This window comes from Canis lupus, chromosome 9 (genome assembly GCF_011100685.1).
Source record: "Canis lupus familiaris isolate Mischka breed German Shepherd chromosome 9, alternate assembly UU_Cfam_GSD_1.0, whole genome shotgun sequence".
Lineage (NCBI taxonomy): Eukaryota > Metazoa > Chordata > Mammalia > Carnivora > Canidae > Canis > Canis lupus.
Genome location: NC_049230.1, coordinates 34,701,693 through 34,727,754, shown reverse-complemented (window position 1 = coordinate 34,727,754; position 26,062 = coordinate 34,701,693). Strand labels below are relative to the sequence as shown.

The following is a 26,062-nucleotide window of genomic DNA, read 5'->3' as shown; positions in this document are numbered from 1 at the left end:
GTTCCAAAATATAATATTCATCAATGGATGAATGAACAAATATAATGTGGTATATACATAGAGTAGACTATTATTCAACATTGAAAAAGAAATCCTGATATATGCTACAAGGTGCATGGATTTTGAAAACATTATGCTAAGTAAAACACGCCAAACTCAAAAAGAGAAATACTATGTGATTCCACTTACATGAGGTACCTACAACATTCAAATTCATAGAGACAGAAAGCAGAAAGAAGCTACCGGGGGCTGGAAGGAAGGAGGAATGGGAGTTATTGTTTAATGGGTATAGAGTTTCTGTTTGAAATGATGAAAAAAGTTCTGAAAGTGAATAGTGATGGTTGCAAAATATTATGAATGCCACTGAACTAGACACTAAAAAAAGGATTAAAACAGTAAATTTCATGTCATCTATATTTTACCACTATATATATACTAAAATTACAGACTATAATAACATATTTTGATGACCTACTACAGCAGTTCTCAGGAGTCTAACCCAAAACCCTAGAGATTCCCAAAACTCTTTCAAAGGGTCCAAAGGTCAAAAACACTTCATTGAACATTACTGACCATTTCTACTCTTTTCTCACAAGTGTACAATGTCGTTTTCCAAAGGTTCTATTAAGCCAGACATTAAAGAGATTTGTAAAACTGTAGAACAGTACCACTCTTCTCACTAAATTTTTGGAAAACTTGGTTATTTTTCATTAAAAATGTGTTCACATTTAATATGGTTATTATTATTTTTAACTAAATTAAGTAAATATTTCAAAGTTTTCAGTTTTCATTTCTAATATGGTAAATAGCAACAGATAAAAGTACATAAACGAAAGTTATTGGGTACTCTCCATAATTTAAAATGTCAGGAGTTCCTGAGACTACAAGTGTGAGAACCACTGGTCTAATGACATCATTCTAAAAGTGTTTCTTCGTCTTTTACTAGTTGCCAAAATATCCTGATTCTTAACCTATAAGATTTTTAATTCCTTACCTGCTGTCCATTTCGGATAAAAGTTCCAAACCAAGTCCGGACTTTCGCGTTTGTTCCAAGAAGCAAACCACTAACAAAACAAACCAAGTCACTCACTCCATCTTCACTAGCTTCATTTTTAGTATGATCCAATGTCAAAGCCACTCCAAGGCCTGGCAAGTGACATTCTTCCACCTAACACAGCAAAGAAAACAAACTGAACTCAGTATCATAAGGAAAAGGGTTATTGCCACTTCAGAGTTTAGATGTTTTAAAGTTTCTAAAGTTTAGAAAAAGACATATCCCAAAACATAAAAACCCAGAGAAGAAGGTACTAATACATCGAATATAATTATAATTCCAAATCTCTACAAAATTCTAAAATCATCCTGGGAAAGTTCTTGATAATACAAAGGCTTTTGTCTCATAAAAATAATAAGATGTCCTACCACCATCCCTCGAACTTTGAGGGCCTGAGAAGGATTCATTTTACATAAGAAGCGTAGGGCATCTGTCCTGCGCCTTCCTCCAAGACTTTCTTCATCTTGTCGTTCTCCATTTTTTATCAGGCCCCTGCAAACTGAACATTTAACAGCCACTATTACTTTAAGCTTTCAAGTAAGATGTTAGCAACAATTTCCTCAGCCTTTGAATTAATGTGGAATAGACATTACAGAAGAAAGCAATTAGAGAATTTGAAAACACAGTAACAGAACGCTGGTCAAAATTTTAAAAAAGAGTGAAAAGAGACTTAAAAGATGAACAGTGACCTGTAGAGCAATAATATCACATAGTCAAATATAATTAAGGTACTCAGAAAGAAAAAGAAAATGGAAGACAAAAATATATGTGAAGAAATTTTTTCAACTTTGATGAAAACTATAAACACAGAAACTCAAGCAGGATAAACACAAACAAAATCATATCAAGACCCTGGAAAAGAGAAAATCTTAAAAGTAGCCAGAAAGAAAAAATAAAGTAGCCAGAGAGGAAAAAAATTAAAAAACATTATATACAGAGGAACAGAAACCAAAATTACCACAGACAACAGAATGACATCTTCAAAGAGCTAAAAGAAAATGGTAACCTAAAACTTTATACCCAGTGAAAAGTATCTTTCAAGAATGAAGAGAAAATCAGGGTTTTGTTTTGTTTTTTCAAATTAAAAAAAAGCTGGAAAGGGGCACCTTACTCAGTCTGTAGAGCATGTGACCCCTGATTTCCAGGTTAAGTTCAAGCCCCACATTGTGGGTAGAGATTACTTAAAAATAATTTTTTTTTAAGATTTTATGTATTTATTCATGAGAGACAGAGAGAGAAAGAGAAACAGAGACACAGGCAGAGGGAGAAGCAGGCTCCATGCAGGGAGCCGGATGTGGGACTCAATCCCGGGTCTCTAGGATCATACCCTGGGCCGAAGGCAGACACTAAACCACTGAGCCACCCAAGGATCCCCTAAAAATAAAATCTTTTAAAAAATAAAGATAAATAAGATAAATTTAAAAAGCTGGAAAAGTGTGTTGCCAGTAAACCTAAACTGTAAGACATGTTAAAGAAAGTTCTTCAAGGGATGCTTGGGTGGCTCAGAAGGTTAAGCGTCTGCCTTCGGCTCAGGTCATGATCCTGAATCCTGGGACCAAGCCCCACAACAGGTACCCTCTTCTGTGAGGAGTCTGTTTCTCCCTCTGCTCCTCACTCCACTCATGCTCTCTCTCTCTCGTGCACGCTCTCTCTCTCAAATAAATAAATTTTTAAAATTATAACAAAAAATGTTTAAATATGTTTTTTTTTTTTTAAATTTTTAAAAAAGGGAATGCCTGGGTGGTTCAGTGGTCTGCCTTTGGCTTGGGTTATGATCCTAGGGTCCTGAGATCGAGTCCTGCACTGGGCTCCCCTTGGGGAGCCTGCTTCTCCCTCTGCCAGTGTATCTGCCTCTCTGTGTCTCTCATGAATAAGTAAAATCTTAAAAAAATTTTTTAAAAGATTGAGCTCATCCTTCCATAGGATGAGGGGCCATCATTCACTAAAGAAGGAAGGAAGGAAGGAAGGAAGGAAGGAAGGAAGGAAGGAAGGAAGGAAGGAAGGAAGGAAGGAAGGAAGGGAGGGAGGGAGGGAGGGAGGGAGGGAGGGAGGGAGGAAGGAAGGAAGGAAAAAGAAAAAGAAAGAAAGAGAGAGAGAGAGGAAGGAAGGAAGGAAGGAAGGAAGGAAGGAAGGAAGGAAGGAAGGAAGGAAGGAAGGAAAAGAAAGGAAGAAAGAAAGAAAGAAAGAAAGAAAGAAAGAAAGAAAGAAAGAAAGAAAGAAAGAAAGAAAGTTAGTTCTTGAAGCTAAAGGGGAAATGTGGAGCTACAAAAAGGAATGAAGTGGGGCACCTGGGACGCTCAGTCTGTGAAGTGTCAGACCTGATTTCAGCTCAGGTCATGATCGAGTCTGAGATCAAGCCCAGATCGGGCTCCTCATTGAGCATGGAGCCACTTTAGGATTCTCCCTCTCCCACCCCCATGCTCTTGCTCTAAAATAAAATTAATGGTAAAAGCAAAAGTAGTAACAACGTATTGTGAGTCTTATAACACGTGTTGAAGTAAAATCTGTGACAAGAGTAGCACAAATGACAGGAGGGGGAAATATAAGTATATTATATTATATGTGAAGAGATATAAAATCATTAAAAGTAGGGCAGCCCCGGTGGCGCAGCGGTTTGGCGCCGCCTGCAGCCTGGGGTGTGATCCTGGAGACCTAGGATCGAGTCCCACGTCGGGCTCCCTGCATGGAGCCTGCTTCTCCCTCTCCTTCTGCCTGTGTCTCTGCCTCTCTCTCTGTGTCTATGAATAAATAAATAAAATCTTAAAAAAAAAATCATTAAAAGTAGACTGTCATAATCTAAAGATGCATACTTTATTTTTTTTATTTATTTTTACTTTTTTATTTAAGATTTTATTTATTTATTCATGGCAAACACAGAGAAAGAGGCAGAGACACAGGCAGAGGGAGAAGCAGGCTCCCTGCAAGGAGTCTGATGCTGAACTTGATCCCAGGACCCCAGGATCACAATCTGAGCTGAAAGCAGATACTCAACGACTGAGCCACCCAGGCACCCCCGAGCTCATTTATTTTTTCTTAAGTAGGGTCCACACCCAGCGTGGAACCTAACAAAAGGCTTGAACCCACAACCCTGAGATCAAGACCTGAGCTGACATCAAGAGCTGGAAGCTTGGGGCAATGGGTGGCTAAGTCAAGTGACTGGCTCTTGATTTCAGGTCAGGTCATGATCTCTGCGTTGTGGAATCAAGCCCTGCCTGGGCTCAAAGCTCAGCTCCAAGTCTGCTTGTCCCTCTTCCTCTGCTCCTCCCCCAAATCACACTCACTTACGTTCTCTTGTGCACTCTCACTCTCTCAAATAATCTTTTTTTTTTAAAGGCTTACACTTAAAAAATAAAAAATAAATAAAAAAATAAAAAGTCTTACACTTAACTGACTGAACCACCCAGGTGCCCCAAAGATGCATACTTTAAACCCAACAACAATAATGAAGAAAAAAAAATGCAAAGAAAAAAATTAAGCAGGGATCCCTGGGTGGCGCAGCGGTTTAGCGCCTGCCTTTGGCCCAGGGCGCGATCCTGGAGACCCGGGATCGAATCCCACATTGGGCTCCCGGTGAATGGAGCCTGCTTCTCCCTCTGCCTGTGTCTCTGCCTCTCTCTCTCTCTCTCTTTCTCTCTCTGTGACTATCATACATAAATAAATAAAAATTAAAAAAAAAAAAGAAAAAAGAAAAAAATTAAGCAAAGACATATAGCTAATATGACAGTAGTGGAGATAAAATGGAATCCTAAAAATTTCAATCCAAATGAAGAAAGGAAAAGGAAAAGAGGAAAAAGGAAACAAATAGAAAACAAATAGTAAGATGATACACTTAAATCTAACAACGACAATAATCACATTAAATGGCCTATGCAAATGGTCTAAACACTCCAATTAAAAAGCAGATACTGGGGCAGCCCAGGTGGCTCAGCGGTTTAGGGCCTCCCTTCGGCCCAGGATGTGACCCAGGGACCCGGGATCAAGTCCCACATTGGCCTCCCTGCATGGGGCCTGCTTCTGCCTGTGTCTCTGCCTCTCTCTCTCTCTCTCAAGAATAAATAAATAAATAAAATATTAAAAAAAAAAAAAAGCAGAGACTGTTGAGACGCTTGGGTGGCTCAGCAGTTGGACATCTGCCTTCAGCTCAGGGCATGATCTCAGAGTTGTGGGACTGAGTCCCACATCGGGCTCCCTGCGGGGAGCCTGCTTCTCCCTCTGCCTATGTCTCTGCCTTCTCTCTGTGTCTCTCATGAATAAATAAATAAAATCTTAAAAAAAAAAAAAAAAGCAGAGACTGTAAATTAAAAAAAAAAAAGATTCAACTACACTTGTCTACAAGAAACCTACTGAAAGATACAGATTTTTCAAAAACATGGATACACACCATGCAAAGACTAATTGTAAGCTGCTATGGCTCTGCTAATAAAGTAGACTTCAAAAGAAAATATATTACCCAGGTATAAAGGAGGACATATCATAATGAAAAAGAAAAAAGCTCAACTCATCATAAGATATAACAATCCTAAATGTACATGGACCCAATCAGAGCTTCAAAATTAATGAAGTAAAAACTGACAAAATGAAAGGAGAAATAGACAAAGCCACAATTCTGTTTGGAGACATCACCACTCTTCTCTCAGGAACCGATAGAACATGGAGACAGAAAATGAGCAATGGCACAGTTGTCAGAAAGACTTTTACATGTTATGATATTCAGTAAGCCTCTTAGAAAAGTATGGGAAGAAAATTTAAAAAAAAGAAATGTATGGGAAATATTATTAATACCTCATTTTATAGAATAGTATCTTGATGAAGATTACCCGAAAAGCAAGTGACAAAATTAAAAATCATGACTACCAGATCCAGTGCTTTTTCCTCTTCAGCTCCCAATTCACAACTTTGTTCAATAAATGTTTTTATTTTTTATATCACACAGACCCAAACAATAATCTTCAATCAGTAGTAGTTTGAAATAGAGGTGAAAATTTCAGTTGATTTTTCTCAATTTCGACTTTTCTGCCAACTGACGGCAATAAGTCTAAAACACAAAGGGTTTGATTGCTGCTATTTCTGATTATATATATCTTGTCCTGCACTCTATTTCACAGATGTATGTCTTCTTCTCCTTGCTCCATGAGCACAGGATTATAGCTTGTAGTTGTTGTTTTTTTTACTGTCCTATTATAGCACTGATGATGAATGGCAAAAAAAATTACTTTTTTGCACACTCACCGTACAGAAATTTGTAATCTCAAAACAATTTTGAAATCTCCTCAACTCAATATATCTACAATGAATACTCACTAATAAACTTTCCAAAGATAAAATCTCAAATGAGGGATCCCTGGGTGGCGCAGCGGTTTAGCGCCTGCCTTTGGCCCAGGGCGTGATTCTGGAGACCCAGGATCGAATCCCACGTCGGGCTCCCGGTGTATGGAGCCTGCTTCTCCCTCTGCCTATGTCTCTGCCTCTCTCTCTCTCTCTGTTTGTGTGACTATCATAAATAAATAAAAATTAAAAAAAAAAATCTCGGGATCCCTGGGTGGCGCAGCAGTTTGGCACCTGCCTTTGGCCCAGGGCGCGATCCTGGAGACCCGGAATCGAATCCCACGTCGGGCTCCCGGTGCATGGAGACTGGTTCTCCCTCTGCCTGTGTCTCTGCCTCTCTCTCTCTCTCTGTGACTATCATAAATAAATAAAAATTAAAAAAAAAAAATCTCAAATGAAAGTACATAAATATTTCTTCTTAGCTCAAAAAAGCAGGTCCTGCATCTGCCCAAGCAAATCACTTCAATATCCTGTTTTAAAATTATATTTACCTTCATTAAAACTATCAGGAACATTGGCCACCAAGAGACATAAGAACCAAGCACCATTTCTAACATGTAGCAAAGCTTCAGCTACATCCACTATAGGAAGCAGGGAAGGGAGCTCTATAAGAAAACAAAATCAATGTTACTACTAAAGAGTGATATTTCATTATATTATATACAAGCATTTTTTGACATTTCACAGATGTCATTTGAAAGCAATTAAGGGGGACAGCCTGGGTGGCTGAGCAGTGTAGCGCCACCTTTTTGGCCCAGGGTGTGATCCTGGAGACCCTGGATCGAGTCCCACGTCAGGCTCCCTGCATGGAGCCTGCTTCTCCCACTGCCTGCGTCTCTGCCTCTCTGTATCTCTCTGTGTGTCTCATGAATAAATAAATAAAATCCTTAAAAAAAAAAAAAAAAAAACAATTAAGGTACTTTCTTTTCATAGTCTAGAGCTGAACTGTCCAGTTGGAATAGCCACCAGCCACATGTAGCTATTTAAATTTAAATTAATCTCGATAGAGCATGCAACTCTTGATATCAGGGTTGTAAATTCGGGCCCCACACTGGGTGCAAAGATAACTTAAAAATAAAATCTTTTAAAAAAATAAATAAATGAGGGCTCCTGGGTGGCTCAGTTGGTTAAGGATCTGCCTTCAGCTCAGGTCATAATCTCAGGGTCAGCAAAGGGCCAGTTCTCCCTTTCTCTCTGCTGCTCCCTCTGCTGGTGCACTCTCTGTCCCCACCCACCCCCCCACCCCCCCACTGACCCCCCCCCCCCCCGTCAATTAAATAAATAAAATCTTTTGAATAAGTGAATAAATTAAAATTAATTCAAATTAAATAAAATTTAAAATAGTTCAGTCTTGTTAATCACATTTCAAGTAATCTACAACCATGTATGGCTAGTGGCTACTGCACGGGAAAGTACAACATGCAGGGCACCTGGGTGGCTCAGTCAGTTAAGTGTCTGCCTTCAGCTCAGGTCATGATCTCAGGGTCCTGGGATCAAGCCCATGGTAGGCTCCCTGCTTAGTAGGGGAGTCTGCTTTTCCCTCTCCCTCTGCCTTGACCCCCTGCTCATGTTCTTTCTATCTCTCTCATGTTCTCTCTCTCGCTCTCAAATAAATAAATAAAATCTTTAAAAAAAAAGTACAACATGCAATACTGCCACTGATACACTGGACAATGCTGGTCAAAGTGATTTTCATGAAAATCTTTGCATTTTTATGCATCCTCTGCTATTCTGATCCAATCACTCAAAGTTAATAATCTGAAATATTTTAATCCCCCCACAGGTATTATCTTATCTTTAAATAAAATTGGGATTATATTCCACTTATCATTTTACCCTTTGCTTTTTCCATTTACAGGTTATGACCATTTTCAAAAAAAATCATTAAATTCCTTCAAATTCACTTGGTGATGGCTGTATAACATGCCATACTATGGAAATAATACAATACTTAATCACTGTCCTGCTACTAGCACGTTAAGTGCATTTTTATAAGATACATAAAATATTTATATAAAATAACACAATATTCCAAGTTAAAAAGTTACACAGAATCATTGAACAAGAAAGTATGTATTCTAATGTATCTTAGCAGTCATTATACTACCTGCTTGTAAAATACAAAGTACATCTGCAGCTTCCTCCAAATAGACTGGACTCTCAAATAGCTCAGATGACTTAAAAAAAAATTCTCCACTGGACTCAGACACCTTAAAAAAGAAAACAAAAAAACAAAAAAGAAATGATGAACTCTATTAATTTTGGATAATATACTAAATCCCTTACTATTTTTATAATTACTCATTGAGCTTACAGACCATGTTTCTAAATATGCCATTAATATACTGCAGCACAATATGCATTATTTGATATATTTGAGCCAACTTAATCATAGTCACTTACTGTTCAGACATAGCAATATGAGTGTCAATAATGTATTTCTATATAAATATTTGGAGACATCTGGAATTAAAGATAAGACAAGCCAAACAAATGAAGTAGGAATGTCACCTACAAAAGTTATAGCTAAAAAAAAAAAAAAAAAAAAAGCAAGAAATGGTAAACTTGAAGGAGTATAATAACTATAAATTATGTTCAAATGCAAATGAACTGTAGGGAAAACAAAATATAAAAATGTAGATCGATATTAGTACCTACTAACTTTTTAAAAAATCTCATACAGTAGTTTATCACACTTCCCATTTGCTAGAGTTCTGAACTGAAAAATTGGAAACCTAAGGAGAACAGTCACTTATTTCACTAGCGTAATCAAGCTAGGAATTAAGAAAAAGATAGAAGAAAAATATTGACTGAAATTAAATCTATCAGTATAGTACAAAAGAGTAGAAAGAAATAATTGTAATAGAAAAACATTTTTTATAAGATTTGTAATATATATACTGGAATTTTAAAAATTAATTTTTAAAAATAAAGATTTCTAATATATCCTAAAGACTATCCAAAACTGACTGACTGCGTCCCCCAACCATCACTAGTATTTTCTTTGGAAACAGAATTTAGAATTGTTCGGTCCGCAGTTTATAAAACTAAACTTTATTTATTATAAATTAACTGACCTTGAGATTCTAACAGTAAATAACTTTTGCCTCTGAAACTCTAGGCTTAATAATATAAGCCATCTTAATACAAAAATCCAGCTTAATTCTTTTTATAGTAGACCCCTGACATGCACAAATTTAGAGTTTCAATTAATCATAATTACCCAGAGGTCCATGAACTCAGTAATCTATCGTTTTGCTGACATGTGAAGTTGAATAGCCTTCATTGTGAGCAATTCAGTCATCTAGTGAATAAGGCTACTCAATGATTCAACCAATTCAGCTTTGATATTCCCTCTTCACCGTTATGTGAGATAATTAATGCCCATTCAGTGTCTAAAGGAATCACATGCATTTTTCAGTTGTGCTTTATAATATTTTATGAAGGAAATTATATCCTATAAAGATATAAAATTTGGTAATTTGTAGAAATCTTGAGCTATGTACTCTTCTAATATCAAGAAGCCATTGTGTGGAATCCATACAGAAAAAAATCTCTACAACAGAAAATGAAGACTAGGTATAAATGAGAGAAAACAGTAATTAGAGAAAGAAAATCTTTCAGGCAGGCATTTAATATTCTTTTAAGCCTTTCTAAGGAAAATACTTTCAAAACAAATAGAAATACATGTAAGAGACTGCAACCTGCCTGTCTGCTAATCTCTGCTTCTACTATGTGTAGACAACAAATCATGCATATTTTGAGATGTGATTAAAATAAATGCACCTTGTTCATTATTGCCAACAGTTCACTAAGCACAAGACGCAATCGACGAGGTGAATCACTGTGTTCAAACTCCAATGTCAATCCATGCTGAAGCTGGGATACCAGGATGCTCTCTCCACTGCCTCCTCCAAGTTTATGCCTAATAAAGCAGAAATGTGTAAAAACCACAATGGTAAGAACACTGACATAAAAATAACATAAAATTATCTTTTGTTGAAATAATCTACAAACGAATGTATGAATTCTTTTCATACATTTCATGAGTGTATTATTTTTGAAACACTATTTAGTTTGCCTATTTCAGGGATTCACAACCTATATATAAAGACTCAACTAACAGTTAACACCCACTTCAATGAACAAGAATGGCTCACTACTAGAGTCGCAATGGGCAGGGAAGAACTGAACAACTGTCCAGAATTTTGTGAAATCAATGTAAGCTAAAAAGGCTTTGGGGTGCCTGGGTGGCTCAGTACGTCAAGCATCTGCCTTTGGCTCAGGTCAAGATCCTGGTGTCCTGGGATAAAGTCCTGCATCTGGCTCCCTGCTCAGTGGGGAGTCTGCTTCTCCCTCTCCCTCTTGTCCTCTTGCTTCCCTGCTTGTCCTCTCTGTCAAATAAATAGATAAAAATCTTAAAAAAAAAAAAAAAAAGCCTTCTGAGTGATTCCAATAATTATTCTATTCTAGGGGAACTTACCCTACCCACTTCCCACTGAGAGTAATCGACCTAATCAGTTTAGTATGAATACGACAGTGTATCTGGCCAAACTCCTCTACACATTTTAGAATATGGAATTCAAAAGATCCTGGAATTTTAACTATAAATAGAAAAGAACTACGTAATATGCTCTCCAAAGTTTAGATTCTCAATCTTTTCTGGGAGAGTGCATCCAATAAAAAAAAAAAAATCGTAAAAGTTCCCAAGATATATTTGATTCTCTCTTCTTTGGCATATCTAAGTAAATCCCAGTCCACATATTATATAACACATTACCTAAGCTGCTGTTCTTTGCTGGCATCCTGTTCTAAAGCATGAAAGTCCACAGACAACAATGCAACAATGGAGTTGACAGCTTCCACTCCAGAGAGAAGACGAAGGATCAGTTTTTTATCCTGAGCCCAGCTTTGGCTCTGGTCAGCAGGAGCACAAAGCGCCATCCGCACCAAGCAAGGCAGGAGAAGTCTTAATTCTGGATCACTTAGAGATGCCAACCGAACAACATCCACCTTCTGCATTGCCTCAAAAGCAAAAGGGCTGACAAACTGAAGATTTGTACACTCAGCCATTATCACTGTTGATCCTATTAAAAAAAAAAAAAAGAAAGAAAGAAAGTAGGTTTAACTCCTATATGTATGAATGCTCCTCTTTTTAAATACCCTGAGAAAAGTGGTGTATCTTTAATAGGCCCCTATGCTGGCTATGTTTCTGGCACAAAGGTTCCCTGTTTTTACTCCCATCTAAAAAATGATAAAGAAAAATACATATATTAATAATTAATTAATTTTTAAAAATGATAAAGAAAAGAGAATACAGTAATATCTCCTCCAGCCCTAGAGATCTTCTGTTCTAGTACTTATTTTGCAAAGGAGAAATATAAAGCCCAGAGAGATTAAGTAACAGGCATACAGTGATAACTAACTAGTGGCAAAATCCAAGGCTGAACCCTCATCTGCTAAATCTCAGTCCAAGACTTTCTCCACAGCCTCAATCAACTGAGCACTACAATGCAAATAAAAGTGCGGAGTACTGTTAAGAATGCCCCTCTTCTGTACGTCTTTAGTTTCTTCTGCCTACCCAACAAATGCAAAAAAAAAAAACAAAAAACAAAAAAAAAAAAAAAACTGTCAGGCTTCTCTTTCTCACCCTCCACAAGTCAATGGAAGCTAAATCTCCTCACTTGCCACATGCAATGCCAGATTCAACATTCTGGAGGCCGTAACATTATCTTAATGTCCCTGTGCTCCTTTGGGAAAAAAAAACAAACAGCTGTGGAGGTGCAATTAGCTATGGGAGAAAGACGAGTTCCACTTGGGCACTTCTCTGTCTTCGCTAATCATCAGAAGGGAGGGGGAAAAAAAAAGGCAGAGAGCGGGTGGCCAAAGTCATCCCCTCTAAAAAACCACAAACTCGCCAAAATCGTGGGTTAACAGAGCCGTGGGCAGAAACGTTACTTTGTTTTGAAGCAAGCGGAGCTGGCCTTTTAACGGAGGGGCGGGCTGAGCAAGCAGAGGCGCCAAGCCCCGTGTGTGCTCACAGGGCTCGCCCGCAGCGTGAGGAGAACCAACCAGTCCCTCTGGCGGAGAGAGGCAAGGCCAGTGACCGACGTGGAACCCGGAACGCGCTCAGGCCTGAGAGGCGGAAGCTTCATACCTTAAGATTCACCCTCCAACCTCCCGGGACCAAACCAGGATTCCGCGCCCTAGAGGTGGGACGCCGTAGAAATCCAGAGCGCGATCCCGGGTTGGGCCTAGGCGAAAACCCCGATTCGCCACCCCGAGCTGTGCCCTGAGTCGACCCAGACACCGGCAAACCCAGACGCCGGGACCAACGGGGTCGGCAGCGCGCTAGGCTGCATGGGGACACAGCACAAGCACAAAGGCAGAACCCGCTCTGAAGGGAGGGGGACGCGGAGGGGGGCTGTTTCAACCTGCACCCAGCACCTTCATTCATCCCCAGCGTAGGGCTCCCGTCGGCCACCGTACTGGACTGAGGGGACCGCTGGCTGCGAAAGGAAACCCAGAGGCGTCGGCGTCGCGGCGACGGTGCGCGTGCGCGTGCGCGTGCGCGGCCCCACCCCTTCCTCCCCGCCGTTGCCCCGCGTAACTACATCCCCTCCCTCGTTGACAACGGAGCTTCCAGGGTCTTCGGCGAAGCGCGCCCGCCGTCTGTGTCCCTTTTCGATTGAGCGCTTAAGCTCCTCCAAGCTGAAGTTTCGCTACCCCGGGATTTTTGTAGCACTTGAATAAGCCAAGTAGGTAAAAGAAATGTTAAAATGGCTTACACTGTTCTTTGACCGGAACATTAATGGAATCAGGCTGTGCTCCTCTTTCCATCTCTGCCTGTGCCCTCCGAGCACCGAAGTTCCAGAATCCCAGCATGTATAGGCGAATGCAAATTCAGTCTCTTCCTGAGCTTGCTTAGGCTCTTGACCTCACACCTTCAGGGTGGCAAGTTAAACACCTTAATTTCAGGGATCTGTACTTTACGGTCAAAGGTTGGGGGAATGGGAAAAATGGGGGAGGGGGAGGTACAGACTTCTAGTTACGGAATGAATAACTCCCATACAACATAGAAATTATAGTCAGCGGTATTATAATAGAGGGTAGCTGCACTTGTGGAGAGCAGCATACAGCATAACATACAGAATTGCCCGATCCCTATATGGGGACACCAGAAACTAATGTAACATTGTGCGTCATCTGTAGTTCAATTTAAAAACAAAAACCAAACACTTAGGGCCCATAGATCCTTAGAAAGTGATGGGTGGAGTTTTTGGAATTCTCTGGAACCTGCAAAAGTGTGAGTGCTTGGCACTTCTGGAAAAAGGGTCCAAACTTGGAACAACCTCTCAAATGGAGTGTTAAGCATCCAGAAAAGATTAACTAATCTGTCTATATTTTCATTTTATTTCTAGTTCCTGGTTCAATCTGTGTGCATTTAGCACCTTCTGTTTACCAGATACCGTGCTACAAGCTGGAAACAAATATCTTACAGAGCTAGAACTTCATACCATATAGTTTCCAAGGCTTTCACAGAGTGATAATCTTCTAATAAAGTGTGCTTTCAGCATTAAAAATCAGCAAAGGAGGGATCCCTGGGTGGCGGAGCGGTTTAGCGCCTACCTTTGGCCCAGGGCGCGATCCTGGAGACCCAGAATCGAATCCCACGTCGGGCTCCCAGTGCATGGAGCCTGCTTCTCCCTCTGCCTGTGTCTCTGCCTCTCTCTCTCTGTGACTATCATAAATAAATAAAAATTTTAAAAAAAATCAGCAAAGGAAGAAAACTAACATGTGTTGCAATGTTTCTCAAACTTTTTTCCACCTACAATAATACATTTCACATTGTGATCTAGGACATATATGCATGTATACCCACTTTTTTTTTTCAAGATTTTTTTTGGGGGGGCAGCCCCTGGGGCGCAGCGGTTTAGCGCCGCCTGCAGCCTGGGGTGTGATCCTGGAGACCCGGGATCGAGTCCCACTTGGGCTCCTTGCATGGAGCCTGCTTCTCCCTCTGCCTGTGTCTCTGCCTCTCTCTCTCTCTCTCTCTGTGTCTCTATGAATAAATAAATAAAAATCTTTAAGAAAAAAAAAAGACTTTTTTTTAAAGTAATCTCTACACCTAACACAGGGTCTGAACTCAACCCTGAGATCAAGAGTCAAATGATTTGAGGCACTTGTGTGGCTCGGTTGAGCATCTGCCTTTGGCTCAAGTCATGATCCTGGAGTCCCAGGATTGAGCCCTCCATGGGCTCCCTGGTAAGCGCGAGTCTGCTTCTCCCTCTGCCCCTCACCCCGCTCTCATGCGCTCGCTCTCTCTCTCTCTCTCTCTCTCTCTCGGAAAAAAAAAAAAAAAAGTTGCGTGCTTCACTGACCTAGCCAGTGCCCATATACCCACAATTAAATGGAATAAAATTTTTATGAAATAATACATACACTACATGTTATATGTTCTATTTCATTTCTTTAAATTGCTGGTCATAGGGCACCTGGCTGGCTCAGTTGGAGCAAGGCTCAAGTGACCCTTGATCTGAGAGTTTAAGTACAAACGCTACATTGGGTGTAGAGATTACTTAAAAGTAAAATTTTAGGGCATTCCGGGTGGCTCAGTGGTTTAGCGCCGTCTTCGGCTCCCAGCGTGATCCTGGAGACCCGGAATTGAGTCACACGTCCGGCTCCCTGCATGGAGCCTGCTTCTTCCTCTGCCTGTGTCTCTGCCTCTCTCCCTCTCCCTCTCTGTGTGTCTCTCATAAATAAACAAAAAATCTTTTTAAAGATAAAATTTTAAAAATTGCTGGTCACTACACACTAAAATTGATTTCATAGTCTCTTAGCTTACAAATTGTGTGTTGTCATTTTTAAGCTGATACTTAATAACATTTATTGAACATTTGCTAGGCACTAGTATTTTATATTATCTGATTTCATTCTCTAAGGTAGATAATAGTCTTTTTAAAAAATTTTTTTTACTTATTCATGAGAAACAGAGGGAAAGGCAAAGACAGAGGCAGAGGGAGAAGTAGGCTCCATGCAGGGAGCCCAATGTGGGATCACACCCTGAGCCAAAGGCAGATGCTCAACCGCTGAGCCACCCAGGTGTCCTGATAATAGTCTCAATTTTATAATTGTGGGGAAATTGAGACTGAGAGAGGTTAAATAATTTAATCTCCCTGGATGGTCACTTCACAGGAGTATGGAGAGAAACCAAAGACTGGTTAAGAGGTAAATGAGAGGAGAAAGGACCAAGTGATTTTTAAGATCTTTCAACTCTACTTTTTATGATCCTGTAATTATTAATGGAGAAACAAAATGCAGATCCATCTCAATCTAAGCTAACAACAGATCACACCCAGCCCAAACAAGATCCTAGGTAAAGGTGGTGAGTGCTGACACTTAACCTTCTTCCAAGTCCCCTTCTCCTTCTCTTCCAATTCTTCTCCCAGTGAATATCACCCACTACTCAGAATTTCTCAAGCCAGAAACCTGAAAGCCATCCTAGGTTCCAACCTCTCCCCACTCATCCACATAGTTAAAGTCTTTCAAATCTACACTGTAATGTTTGCCAGTGACATCATTTTGACAATCATATAGAACTCAAAAAAGATTTACTCGTGAACTTTTGAGTTTTAGATCTGCCTCCTCTGAGGCTCATTCCCTAACTATAATAAAATCAATTTTTAAAGACTTTGCAGGGGCACCCGGGTGGCTCAGTTGGTTGAGCATCTGCCTTTGGCTCAGGTCATGATCCTAGGGTCATGGGATTGATCCTCACATAAGGTTCCCTGTTCAATGGAGAACCTGCTTTTTCCTCTCCTGCTCCCCCAGCTTGTGCTCTCTCCCCGTCAAATAAAATATTAAAAATAATAACAAAGGCTTTGCAGCTCTGATGTTTAGTTAGATTAACAACTTGTAGAAGAGTAAAGTAGTCCTAACATTTAGTTGCTATAAACCACAAAGCCTTTGATTAGTAAAGGGGTATCTTATATGACTGGTGTACCCTTTGTGATATAAAATGTTTGAAGAAATAACCTTCTAAGACCAATGTGGTACTGAGGCTCATTACCATTTCTACTCACAAAAAATATATTTCATCAACTCTGTGGTGACTTTTTTTCACATTTTGAAAAGATTTTTTATTTATTTAAGAGAGAGAGAGAGTGGAAGGAGGGGCAGAAGGAATCCCATGGGCTTGATCTCACAACCCTGAGAATATGACCCAAGTCAAAATCAAGAGTCAGATGCTTAAATGACTGAAATTGAGATGTCTTTTTAAAAATATTTATTTGAAAGAGGGAGGGAGAGAGAGAGCATGATAGAGGGTAAGGGATAGAGAGGAAGATAGGGAATCTTAATTTAAGCAGGCTCAGCTCCATGCCCAGGACAGAGCCCAAGGCGGGGCTTGATGTCGTGACTCTTGAGATAGATCATGACTTGAACTGAAATCAAGTCAAATGCATACCTGTCCCTGAAATTGGGATGTCTTAAAATCAGTAGTTTGTTTAATTTACTAAGCGGCATTTTTTATGTTTTAGTGGTACATAAATGTCTTACAATCACTGGTGTTTAGATTTGGTGAAACATGTTGTGTAGTTCCTATACTTCAAGTCAAAAGGGAAAACTCCTGGGGATCCCTGGGTGGCTCAGCGGTTTAGCGCCTGCCTTTGGCCCAGGCCAGGATCCTGGAGACCCAGGATCGAATTCCACATCAGGCTCCCTGCATGAAGCCTGCTTCTCCCTGTGTCTCTGCCTCTCTCTCTCTCTTTCTCTCTCTGTTTCTCATGAATAAATAAATAAATAAAATGTTTTTAAAAAGGGGGGGGGAGACTCCTTCCTAAATGTAATAAACATTCTCCTCTGACTGGCTGACTTAACTCTTTTCTTTTTTTTTTTTTGACTTTACTCTTTTCAGTAAAAAAAACTATTGACTGACTTTTTTAACTATTTTTCAGGGATCCCTGGGTGGCGCAGCGGTTTGGCGCCTGCCTTTGGCCCAGGGCGCGATCCTGGAGACCTGGGATCGAATCCCTCGTTGGGCTCCTGGTGCATGGAGCCTGCTTCTCCCTCTGCCTATGTCTCTGCCTCTCTCTCTCTCTCTCTCTCTGTGACTATCATAAATAAAAATTTTAAAAAACCTATTTTTCAGTAAGACTAAGAGAAGAAAAAAAAGAATCAAAAAGAAAAAGCAACATTATGTTTCAGGTATACTAGGTGTAGATTATTGCGAAGTAAATGGGCTTCAAGAAATTAGAACACCTGGGTATTTAAAGGAAGACCAATATTCTTTGGAAATAGAATCACAGAATTTCAAAGTAAAATGATCTCAGGAACCATCTAGCTCCAGTTTTCTCAACATGAAACTCTGTAATTATCCTCAATAGTGCCCTATTTTATAAAAATTTCTTCCATTGTTTCACCCTTCGAGATCTTTTGGAGTCTTCTTTTACACTGGGTATCTGCTCTAGCTATGCAGATCATATCAATTTTATGGATAAAATACTGAATAAAATTGGGTTCAGCCAAAATTCTATAGTGCAACACCAGAGACATCCCTCCAGGTTGATATAGCTCCATTAATCAAGCCTTTTTTAGTGTAATTGTTCAGTTTGTTGTGAATCATCCCAACTTCTAAGACATTGCCTTGCTTTGGGATATTCTTTTTCCTTACGCTGGCACTCAAGACAGTTTTTCGTGGTCTGAGTTTTTTTTTTTTTTTTTTTTTCATGGTCTGACTTCTTAATTCTGTCTTGGACTCCTGCATTATCTATCTATCCCACCATAAACACCACTGTTTTAGTCTGTTGGAACTGCTTGTTTCCCAAATCCTTCATGCTCCTTCTCCCTCACTGTTCCTTCTGAATAAATTTCCTTTATTTTCTTTATGTAGTACCTCCTAAGTATCCTTTAAGTCTCACTCCTAGGGTTTCCTTCCTAAGCATCTTTCCCTGACAAACCACCTATCTCTCGAGATTTAAGTATCCCTCAATGTTCCCAAGGCACCCTTTGCTCCCATCATAGTACTTCACATATTGCACTATATTGTAAAATTTGTCTCTCCTAAAAAACAAAAAAACCATCTCTCCTACCAGAATGTAATACGTGGAGGGCAGGAACTATATTTTATTTCTTTGCCCTTGGCACAGTATGGTATTAATACTGGCTTGCTGAATTGACTTATGTAATACCATGAAACCTTACTAAATGACCTGAATATGCATCTCCATAGTTAATACTGTCAAAATGTAGAGATTGATTTTAACTATTCTATTCTCTCTTGTATATGCATTCCATTATTCCTATCACTCTAGAGGGCTCATGGTACTATGTGCATACAAGTATGTGTCTCAGTAGACTAGGGCTAAAGGTCAAAGGTTAGGATCTCTAATGTAGTCTATTAAATGGTGCTTTAATGAAACTATGCTGGTTTTTAATGATCTTGTTCATAAAGTGAAGTAAATTTGTTTCTAGGACATAACTTTTTAAAACTTCAAAAAACCAGGGAAGTTGTACTTTTCCACTACTCTGGGACCTTCTGGTTTTCTACAGCATTTCTGAAATCATGATCTGTAAGTTCTTTTAGCACTAAGGATGTAACTCATTTGGACCCGGCACCTTTAAATCCTTTAAGTCAGTTAACTACCTCAGATTTTAATTTCATCATAGGCAGATTTTACATTTTAGAACTTGGAAGACCCTTCAAGCTGGCTTTTTAGTGGGGGTAGGTTAGGACAGAAGGGAGATAAACAGTATTAAATACTTGATTCTTTGCATTCCTTCCATCCTTGATCTTGCTAGAAACATATTTTAAAAATCCTGTTGTTAAAAAAAAAAAGTCCTGTTGTTGCCTTTAGGCATTGCCCCCTCCCCCAGAGAAGCCTTAATTATTCTAGATTTGATTCTTCTAGAGAACATAGGTAGTATTATATGAATCATCCCATACATTTGTATTTTACAAATTTCTAAGTGTTTCTTTTAATCCTTTGAGGTTCATAAAGCTAATGTTAGTAAAGTCTGATTACTATTGAGTTCATGTACAAATAAACAAATTAAGACCTCAAGAGGTTTTGATGTTTTGTTTGTAGTCACCAGCTAGAAGATGGCAAACCTAAGAGCACAGGAATCATAATCTAGTGATCCTAAAACTATTTCTACTAGTGTGAAAATAGTCCTAAGTAATTAGAATTATAAAAGTTCATTTAAATTACTTGCAAAACTCAGGGCACCTAGGTGGTTCAGTCAGTTAAATGTCTGACTTCGGCTTGAGTCACTGATCTCAGGGGTCCTGGGATCAAGCCCCACATGGGGCTCCCTGCTCACCCAGGAGCCTGCTTCCCCTCTCTCTCTGCTACTCCTCTGCTTGCGCTCTCTTGCTATCCTCCTCAGATAAAGTCTTTAACAAAATAAATCATATGCAAATCTCACACTACAACTAAGTACCATAGTTTGAGGTATTTACTACAAGAAGTCAACTCAAATATTTCAATGCTTTACTAATGTGCTAGATGTTGTATTGGATTCTAGATGCAATAGTAAGCTAAACATCCAATTTCTGTCCTCATGGGGTTATTTTGTAGGAGACAAATATTCATACAAACTGAAAAACACTATGAAGGCTTCATATGGAATATTACAATAAAGGGATATAGGGACGTCTGGGTGGCTCAGCAGTTTAGTGCCTACCTTCGGCCCAGGGCATGCTCCTGGAGTCCCGAGATTAAGTCCTAGGATCGAGTCCTTTTTTTTTTTTTTTTTTTTTTTTTAAAGATTTTATTTATTTATTCATGAGAGACAGAGAGAGAGAGGCAGAGACACAAGCAGATGGAGAAGCAGGCTCCATGCAGGGAGCCTGACATGGGTCTTGATCCTGGGTCTCCAGGATCAGGCCCTGGGCTGAAGGCAGCGCTAAACCGCTGAGCCACCTGGGTTGCCCGTAGGATCGAGTCCTATAGCAGGCTCCATGCAGGGAGCATGCCTAGGTCTCTGCCTCTCTCTCTCTGTCTCTCTGTGTCTCTCATGAACAAATAAATAAAGTCTTTAAAAATAAATCAATACATGAATAAATAAACAAATAAATAAAATACTTCAGATGGAGAAATTAAAAGTCCAATTAATTTTTAGGTTACTAGCCCCCTTTCCACTTATGAAAAAATATTTTTACATGTGTTTAGGATAGAAATATTTTTAACAGAATGAGACACCACAATGAAGGCTTCATGAATAATTTATTCCATTTGAAGTTTTGTTTTTTGTTTTTTTTTTTTTTTAAAAAGTATAAACCTTTTCATTTCCTCAATCACAATTTGTACAACTCAGTGTTATGGCATTCGGCAGCAATAGTGTTTGTTCCTTATTTCTTTTTTTTTTTTGTCACATTAAAAAAAAAAAAAAGCAATTGGACCATATTAAATGTCACTGCTAAACAACAACTTTAAAACGCCCCTTCATAAAGTGACCAAGCTATTTTGAGAGAGTTGATGCTGACATGTCCAGTAATGACGTTACAATTTGTAGTTTAAACTCAGTAACTTTACGGTCCACAAATCCAGTTTACTTTGAAAACTAAAGCTATTTTAAAACTTCATGAATACATCAACCTGAGGAGTATTTTAGGTCCCAAATCCAGTTTTTTAATTAATACTCCACAAAAGAGAAAACACATATATGAAATTTTAAACCACAGTTCTGGGCCCATTAAAACACCAAGAAAAACCAGAAGGTTAAGATTTCCAGCTGATGGGGGGGGGGGAGGGTGTAAAAAAAAAGTATGCCAAAAACATTTTTCCTTAATTTAGACAAACTAAAATCTTAAGAGGAAACCCAGACCAAAACATTACTCATGCAACATTAAATGTATTAATAGACTGATATGCGATGCCATAGTGGATGAATAGCAAATTATATGATGCAAGAGCATTTAAAAACTTCCTTTTAATGTATTCAATTTGAACATTTTAAATAATGCAACATAGTATTTTGATATTACAGTATTAACATAGTGCTTGATTAAAGATCTGCAAATCTTTGTAGTAACACATTAAGTTAAAAAATTACCTCAGAAGGTAAATATGAAGACGAAAGGAGAATATTTTAATACAGTAATCTGTGCCATACTGACAATTGAGTACGAATACAGCTGAGGATAGTTGACTAAGTAGTAAGAGCTTAATTTTAGTGGTTTAAGAAAAGTTTAGAAAGATTTAAAAATTACAGCTACTTTAAAATTTAAGGATTACATATAAGTACACTTGGTGGCCTTCTGGCCAAACAATAAGGTGTACAGAAATTTATTCATACAGTGTTAATTCACAGTCCTGATAACTGAATGGCTTGCATAAGAAAGTATGGCTAGATGTTTCTCACTGGCTGGAAGCAGACATTATATAACTAATCTTTTTAAATGCCAAAATACTGAACTTCCACCCTGCTTTGTAATGGATAACTGCACAAAAAACAGACATTAGCACTGTAACAAAGAAGTCAGGTGTTGGTGATCAACTGGTATAAAGTATATATTACTTTGCTTACCATTTAAACAAACAAAAAAAAAAACTACCCATACTTGTCTGTGACAGTACATTAGTAAGTCAGATCCATCATCCTGCATAAAAGGCTTAATTTTTTTCTGAAATAAGCCTCTTGACCTTTTCTAATGGCTATTTTATAATTTTATATTTAAGTATGAACTTATATATGAAGGGCAGAAAAAAACCTCTTTATCAGTAAATCCTGTGTATTTGGGAACTACTCCCTGATTCCCAGATAAAAAGGAATTATTATACTGGGTTCCTTCCTTATGGCTCCATATAAAAGAAACTGTCAGGGAATAATTTTTTAAAAATCTATTTTCAAACTGAGGTGTGGTTACAATAAGCTAGTGATATTAAACAACTGAGAATATAGCTTTTATTTTTAAAAGTCACTACTGAGCTAAGTATATAAAAAAGAATACTTTTTATAGAAATTCCAAATAAGCATCTTTCCCTCAAATCTCAGACAAGTTTTTTAAAGTACAGAACAAAACATGCCAACATAATCTGTAGTGTGCTAGCATAATTTAAAAATGAATGCAGAGATGTGATCTTTAAATTTTAATGTCAAAAATGCTGACCATTGGAATTGCATTATAATTTTGAAGAAGTGATTGAAAACCTTTGTCACCAGTTGTGTGTTCTTTATAGAAAAAACAAGACTTGCTAATGTTTAATATACACAATTTGAAGAAGTTATATTGTTCATAAGAAAGTGATATTTAAGCTAAGCATATAGTATTTACAAAACAAGTTTCAGTAAAAACAAAACAAAACATACCGAATTACAGTTTTGTAAATACAACTGATTTTGTCCTTGTGGAGAATTAGTGACTGTACAAATTCGGAATTTTGCTAGACTGCTTCCAAGAAAGATAGGTAGACTTGGTGACTGTGAATTCAAGTCAGCAATATAGGTAGGAGGCTAACTTGGACTCTCTTGTGAGCAGCACTGTAGAAACATTTTAAGGGGGTAAAGCCTGCATAAAAGCATTTTTCTTGGCATGTGCAAACAAGAAGGGGGAAAGCTGTATTGAAGGAAGGGGTGAATTAAAGTCCCTAAAATTCAAGTCCCTTCTTTAGGGAGGTGAGAACCTCCTTGGCATATGCCCTGCCTTAATCTGAGCTGTGTTATAGAAAAGTACAGACTCTGGTGTTTGGGACTGCCATCTCCAAACCAAGAAAATTAAATAAATAAAAAAGGCAAAAGGAAACAGGTTAAGTTTAGAAAATGATTCTTTAACTAGTGGAATAGAGTCTGAATACCAGAATTCACTGAGAATCTATATACACCACAGTCTGATTGCACACACACACCCATACATATGCATACTCTCACACACATTCCCAATCTTTAATTTAAAAAACAACAACAAAAAAGTCAAACAATCAGAGTGACTGTTCTTAAAATAATTTGTAAAATGCCTAGAGCTGGGCTAAATTTCAACCTCATAGCAGATCCTGAAGATAATTTTCATAATTAATAATATTCCCATGCCTAGATGTGCCACTGTCAAAACTGGAAAAAAAAAAAAAAAACATTTAAGCATGTAACATTAAACACCAAAATTAGTTTAAGCATTCAGTAGCAAATGTTTTTCTTGTAAAACTAAGTTTCTTTCACTGGAAATGGCCTGAAATATTAGTCATAGCCCTAAACCATAGTACAAAATATAACTGAAGAATTCTCATTTTATTCTAAGTTAAACCACCCAACAATATCACTTGTATATTGCCATCATGTTATTCTGTAAAGGTGTGATATATAAAATGCTGTAAGACCCGGTACCTTTTCAATTTATAAACACAGTGAACTTCATTACTGTACATGTACTCTGCAACTACAGCTTAGCTGTAAATCCTCCACACACAATGGTATGGACATTATTCCCCCTCTATCCCCATTAAACTGTACATTGAGACAATACAAATTTACTGTCCCACCCACCCCCTTACAAAAAAATAATACTCTAAAAGCAACCCTACTGCAACTTTTTAATTAAGACGATTACATATATTTTAGACCAATTGCTTTAAAGCAAGAAGGCAGTATAAACCTTCTAGGAAAATTTTTATAAAAGAGGTTAAGAAATATAAGACAATTTATACATTTAAAAACTTACAATAAATAAGAGATGCAGGCATTTTTGAATACTAGATACTATAATCCAATACAAGAACATCTTGATGTTCTGAAGCCATATGTTGAAATTCATTGTTCCTCATGTTTCCTCTCCATGCTTTTAATATTCATTTAACATGACTGGGTACTATGGCTCATTACTTTTCACAAATACTGTGACTGGAAAAAAAAGGTTAATTTTGCTACGAAAATGTTATAATACGTTTTGTATGATCAGTCATCATCCTAAAGAGTTCAGTATAGTCAATGAAAAATATCAGGGTTATAGCCCCTCCCCCCAAGTCAAAACAATATTTGTTGAAGTAATAAGTATTAGACCCCATCACAGATGACTTTCACTGAGAAGATAACTCAATCTTGCAGCGAAATATCTTTTTTCCTTGTTCTTTTCTTGCACAGTTCTGTCGAATGAAGATCACAGCATATTCATGATAAAGTTATATAACTGATTCAGCACCACAAAATGAATTGGGAGACATGAGCGTCTGTCCTGGATTGCAGGGTCACAGGTTAGCCAGGAGAGTGCATTGTACTGTTCCAAAACAAACCTGAAAAGTAGAAGTCATGTATTTACTTTCACTGTAGATTATGGAAGCAGTTCCCAATGATGGCATCTAAGATTCAAAGTCACTTAAAAAAAATGGTGGAAAGTATGGAATAGAGTCCTTGGGGAGATTAAAGACTAATTTTCATAAAAAGTACTTTCAAAAGTAGATTACACATGCTAGAAAGGACTCATTCTAAATGACCTAATTCATCTAGAGATCCAAGGGTACACAACTGTAAATTACTGCCAAATGTGAGAATACAAAAGGATCAGTACATTCTTTCTTTTAAAAAAAACCAAAACGTCTTTTCTCTTTTATTTATTCATGAGAGACACAAAGAGAGAGGCAGAGATACAGGCAGAGAGAGAAGCAGGCTTCATGCAGGGAGCCTGATGTGGGACTCGATCCTGGGACTCCAGGATCATGCCCTGGGCCAAAGGCAGATGCTCAACCGCCGAGCCACCCAGGCATCCCCATTCTTTCTTTTTTTAAAAAAATTATTTATGAGAGAGAGAGAGAGAGAGAGAGAACACAAGCAGGGAGGAGGGGCAGAGGGAGAAGGAGAAGCACACCTCTTGGTGAATAGGGAGCCTGACATGGGTCTTGATCCCAGGGCGCCAGGATCATGACCTGAGCCATAGGCAGACGCTTAACCATCTGAGCCACCCAGTGCCCTAATATTATATTCTTTCAAAGATACAATGAAGAACCTTTAGTGGTAAAAAGATTTATACCTGAGGACATCTGAAGTCTGATTTGAGTCAAGTGGGTGGGAGTGTTTACTGTGAAGCAGCTCGTCAGATTGCACTGAAGGCACGTGGAGGTGCAAAGAGGCCTAAAAAAACAGGTAATCAGTCAGCCAAATGGAAAAGTTGTTGGTTTTACCTTATTTTCCCACGGTCTCGTCCTTGATGAAATACATTTTAGACCTATGTGATGAATGGGCACCACTATAAAGATGCTTCTTGTTCTTGCTTACAGAAGTAATTTTCAAGTGCATAGCTTATATTCAATCTTACTTTATTTTCTTTAGCTCTATTTTTAAGATCACATAATAATCCTAAAAGAATTTACATAAAAGTCATTTAAAGTTATCTACTTTTTCAGTGTAACATGCCTAGATGTGTCAATGTTTAAGGAAGCACTAAGCTGATAAACCTCAAGAGTCTGTCTACAGGTTACACAACTTTAGACTATGCACATCCACATAGGTCTAGCACTGAAAAATGTAACAGGAGTAAGCATATGCAAATATAATGCTTACAAAAGCTATACATTTTAAAGCTACCTGTGGTGGAACGGTGAGGACTCTAATGCAGTGCATAGAGTGCCTTCTTTTGCCCATGCAATTTCATAATGGAGGCTTAGTGACAACTGCCACACCCATTCTGGTATGACAATGAAGAGTGGAAGAAAGGAATTTCAATTAAAGTGAATCATTTTTTGTTTACGGAGTCATTAT

General features: G+C 38.4%; 2 protein-coding genes and 1 long non-coding RNA gene across 11 annotated transcripts in view; 1 reads left to right on the top strand and 2 right to left on the bottom strand.

Annotated features, from left to right (window-relative positions):
* The window catches only part of INTS2 (integrator complex subunit 2), a 52,529-nt gene extending 39,607 nt beyond the window's left edge, over positions 1 to 12,922 (bottom strand). For 2 of the 5 annotated variants that reach the window (XM_038547965.1, XM_038547961.1), the window contains exons 1-7: positions 12,814 to 12,922; positions 11,160 to 11,466; positions 10,166 to 10,304; positions 8,487 to 8,589; positions 6,871 to 6,984; positions 1,423 to 1,553; positions 995 to 1,168 (exon numbers count right to left, since the gene is read on the bottom strand). In XM_038547965.1, the coding sequence (XP_038403893.1) occupies positions 995 to 1,168; positions 1,423 to 1,553; positions 6,871 to 6,984; positions 8,487 to 8,589; positions 10,166 to 10,304; positions 11,160 to 11,466; positions 12,814 to 12,832 (987 nt within the window). In that variant the 5' untranslated portion in view covers positions 12,833 to 12,922. The other 3 variants (XM_038547962.1, XM_038547964.1, XM_038547963.1) reach the window with 3 other exon arrangements.
* LOC119873307 lies at positions 12,167 to 14,081 on the top strand. The gene is made up of 3 exons (XR_005364619.1): positions 12,167 to 12,591; positions 12,843 to 13,137; positions 13,801 to 14,081. It is a non-coding gene; the product is annotated as an uncharacterized LOC119873307 (long non-coding RNA).
* Positions 14,082 to 20,585: 6,504 nt separating this feature from the next.
* The window catches only part of MED13 (mediator complex subunit 13), a 102,696-nt gene continuing 97,219 nt past the window's right edge, over positions 20,586 to 26,062 (bottom strand). For 3 of the 5 annotated variants that reach the window (XM_038547957.1, XM_038547959.1, XM_038547958.1), the window contains 2 exons: positions 25,335 to 25,435; positions 20,586 to 24,600 (listed from right to left, as the gene is read on the bottom strand). In XM_038547957.1, coding sequence (XP_038403885.1) covers positions 24,468 to 24,600; positions 25,335 to 25,435 — 234 coding nt within the window. In that variant the 3' untranslated portion in view covers positions 20,586 to 24,467. The remainder of the gene's footprint in view (positions 24,601 to 25,334; positions 25,436 to 26,062) is intronic. The other 2 variants (XR_005364612.1, XR_005364613.1) reach the window with 2 other exon arrangements.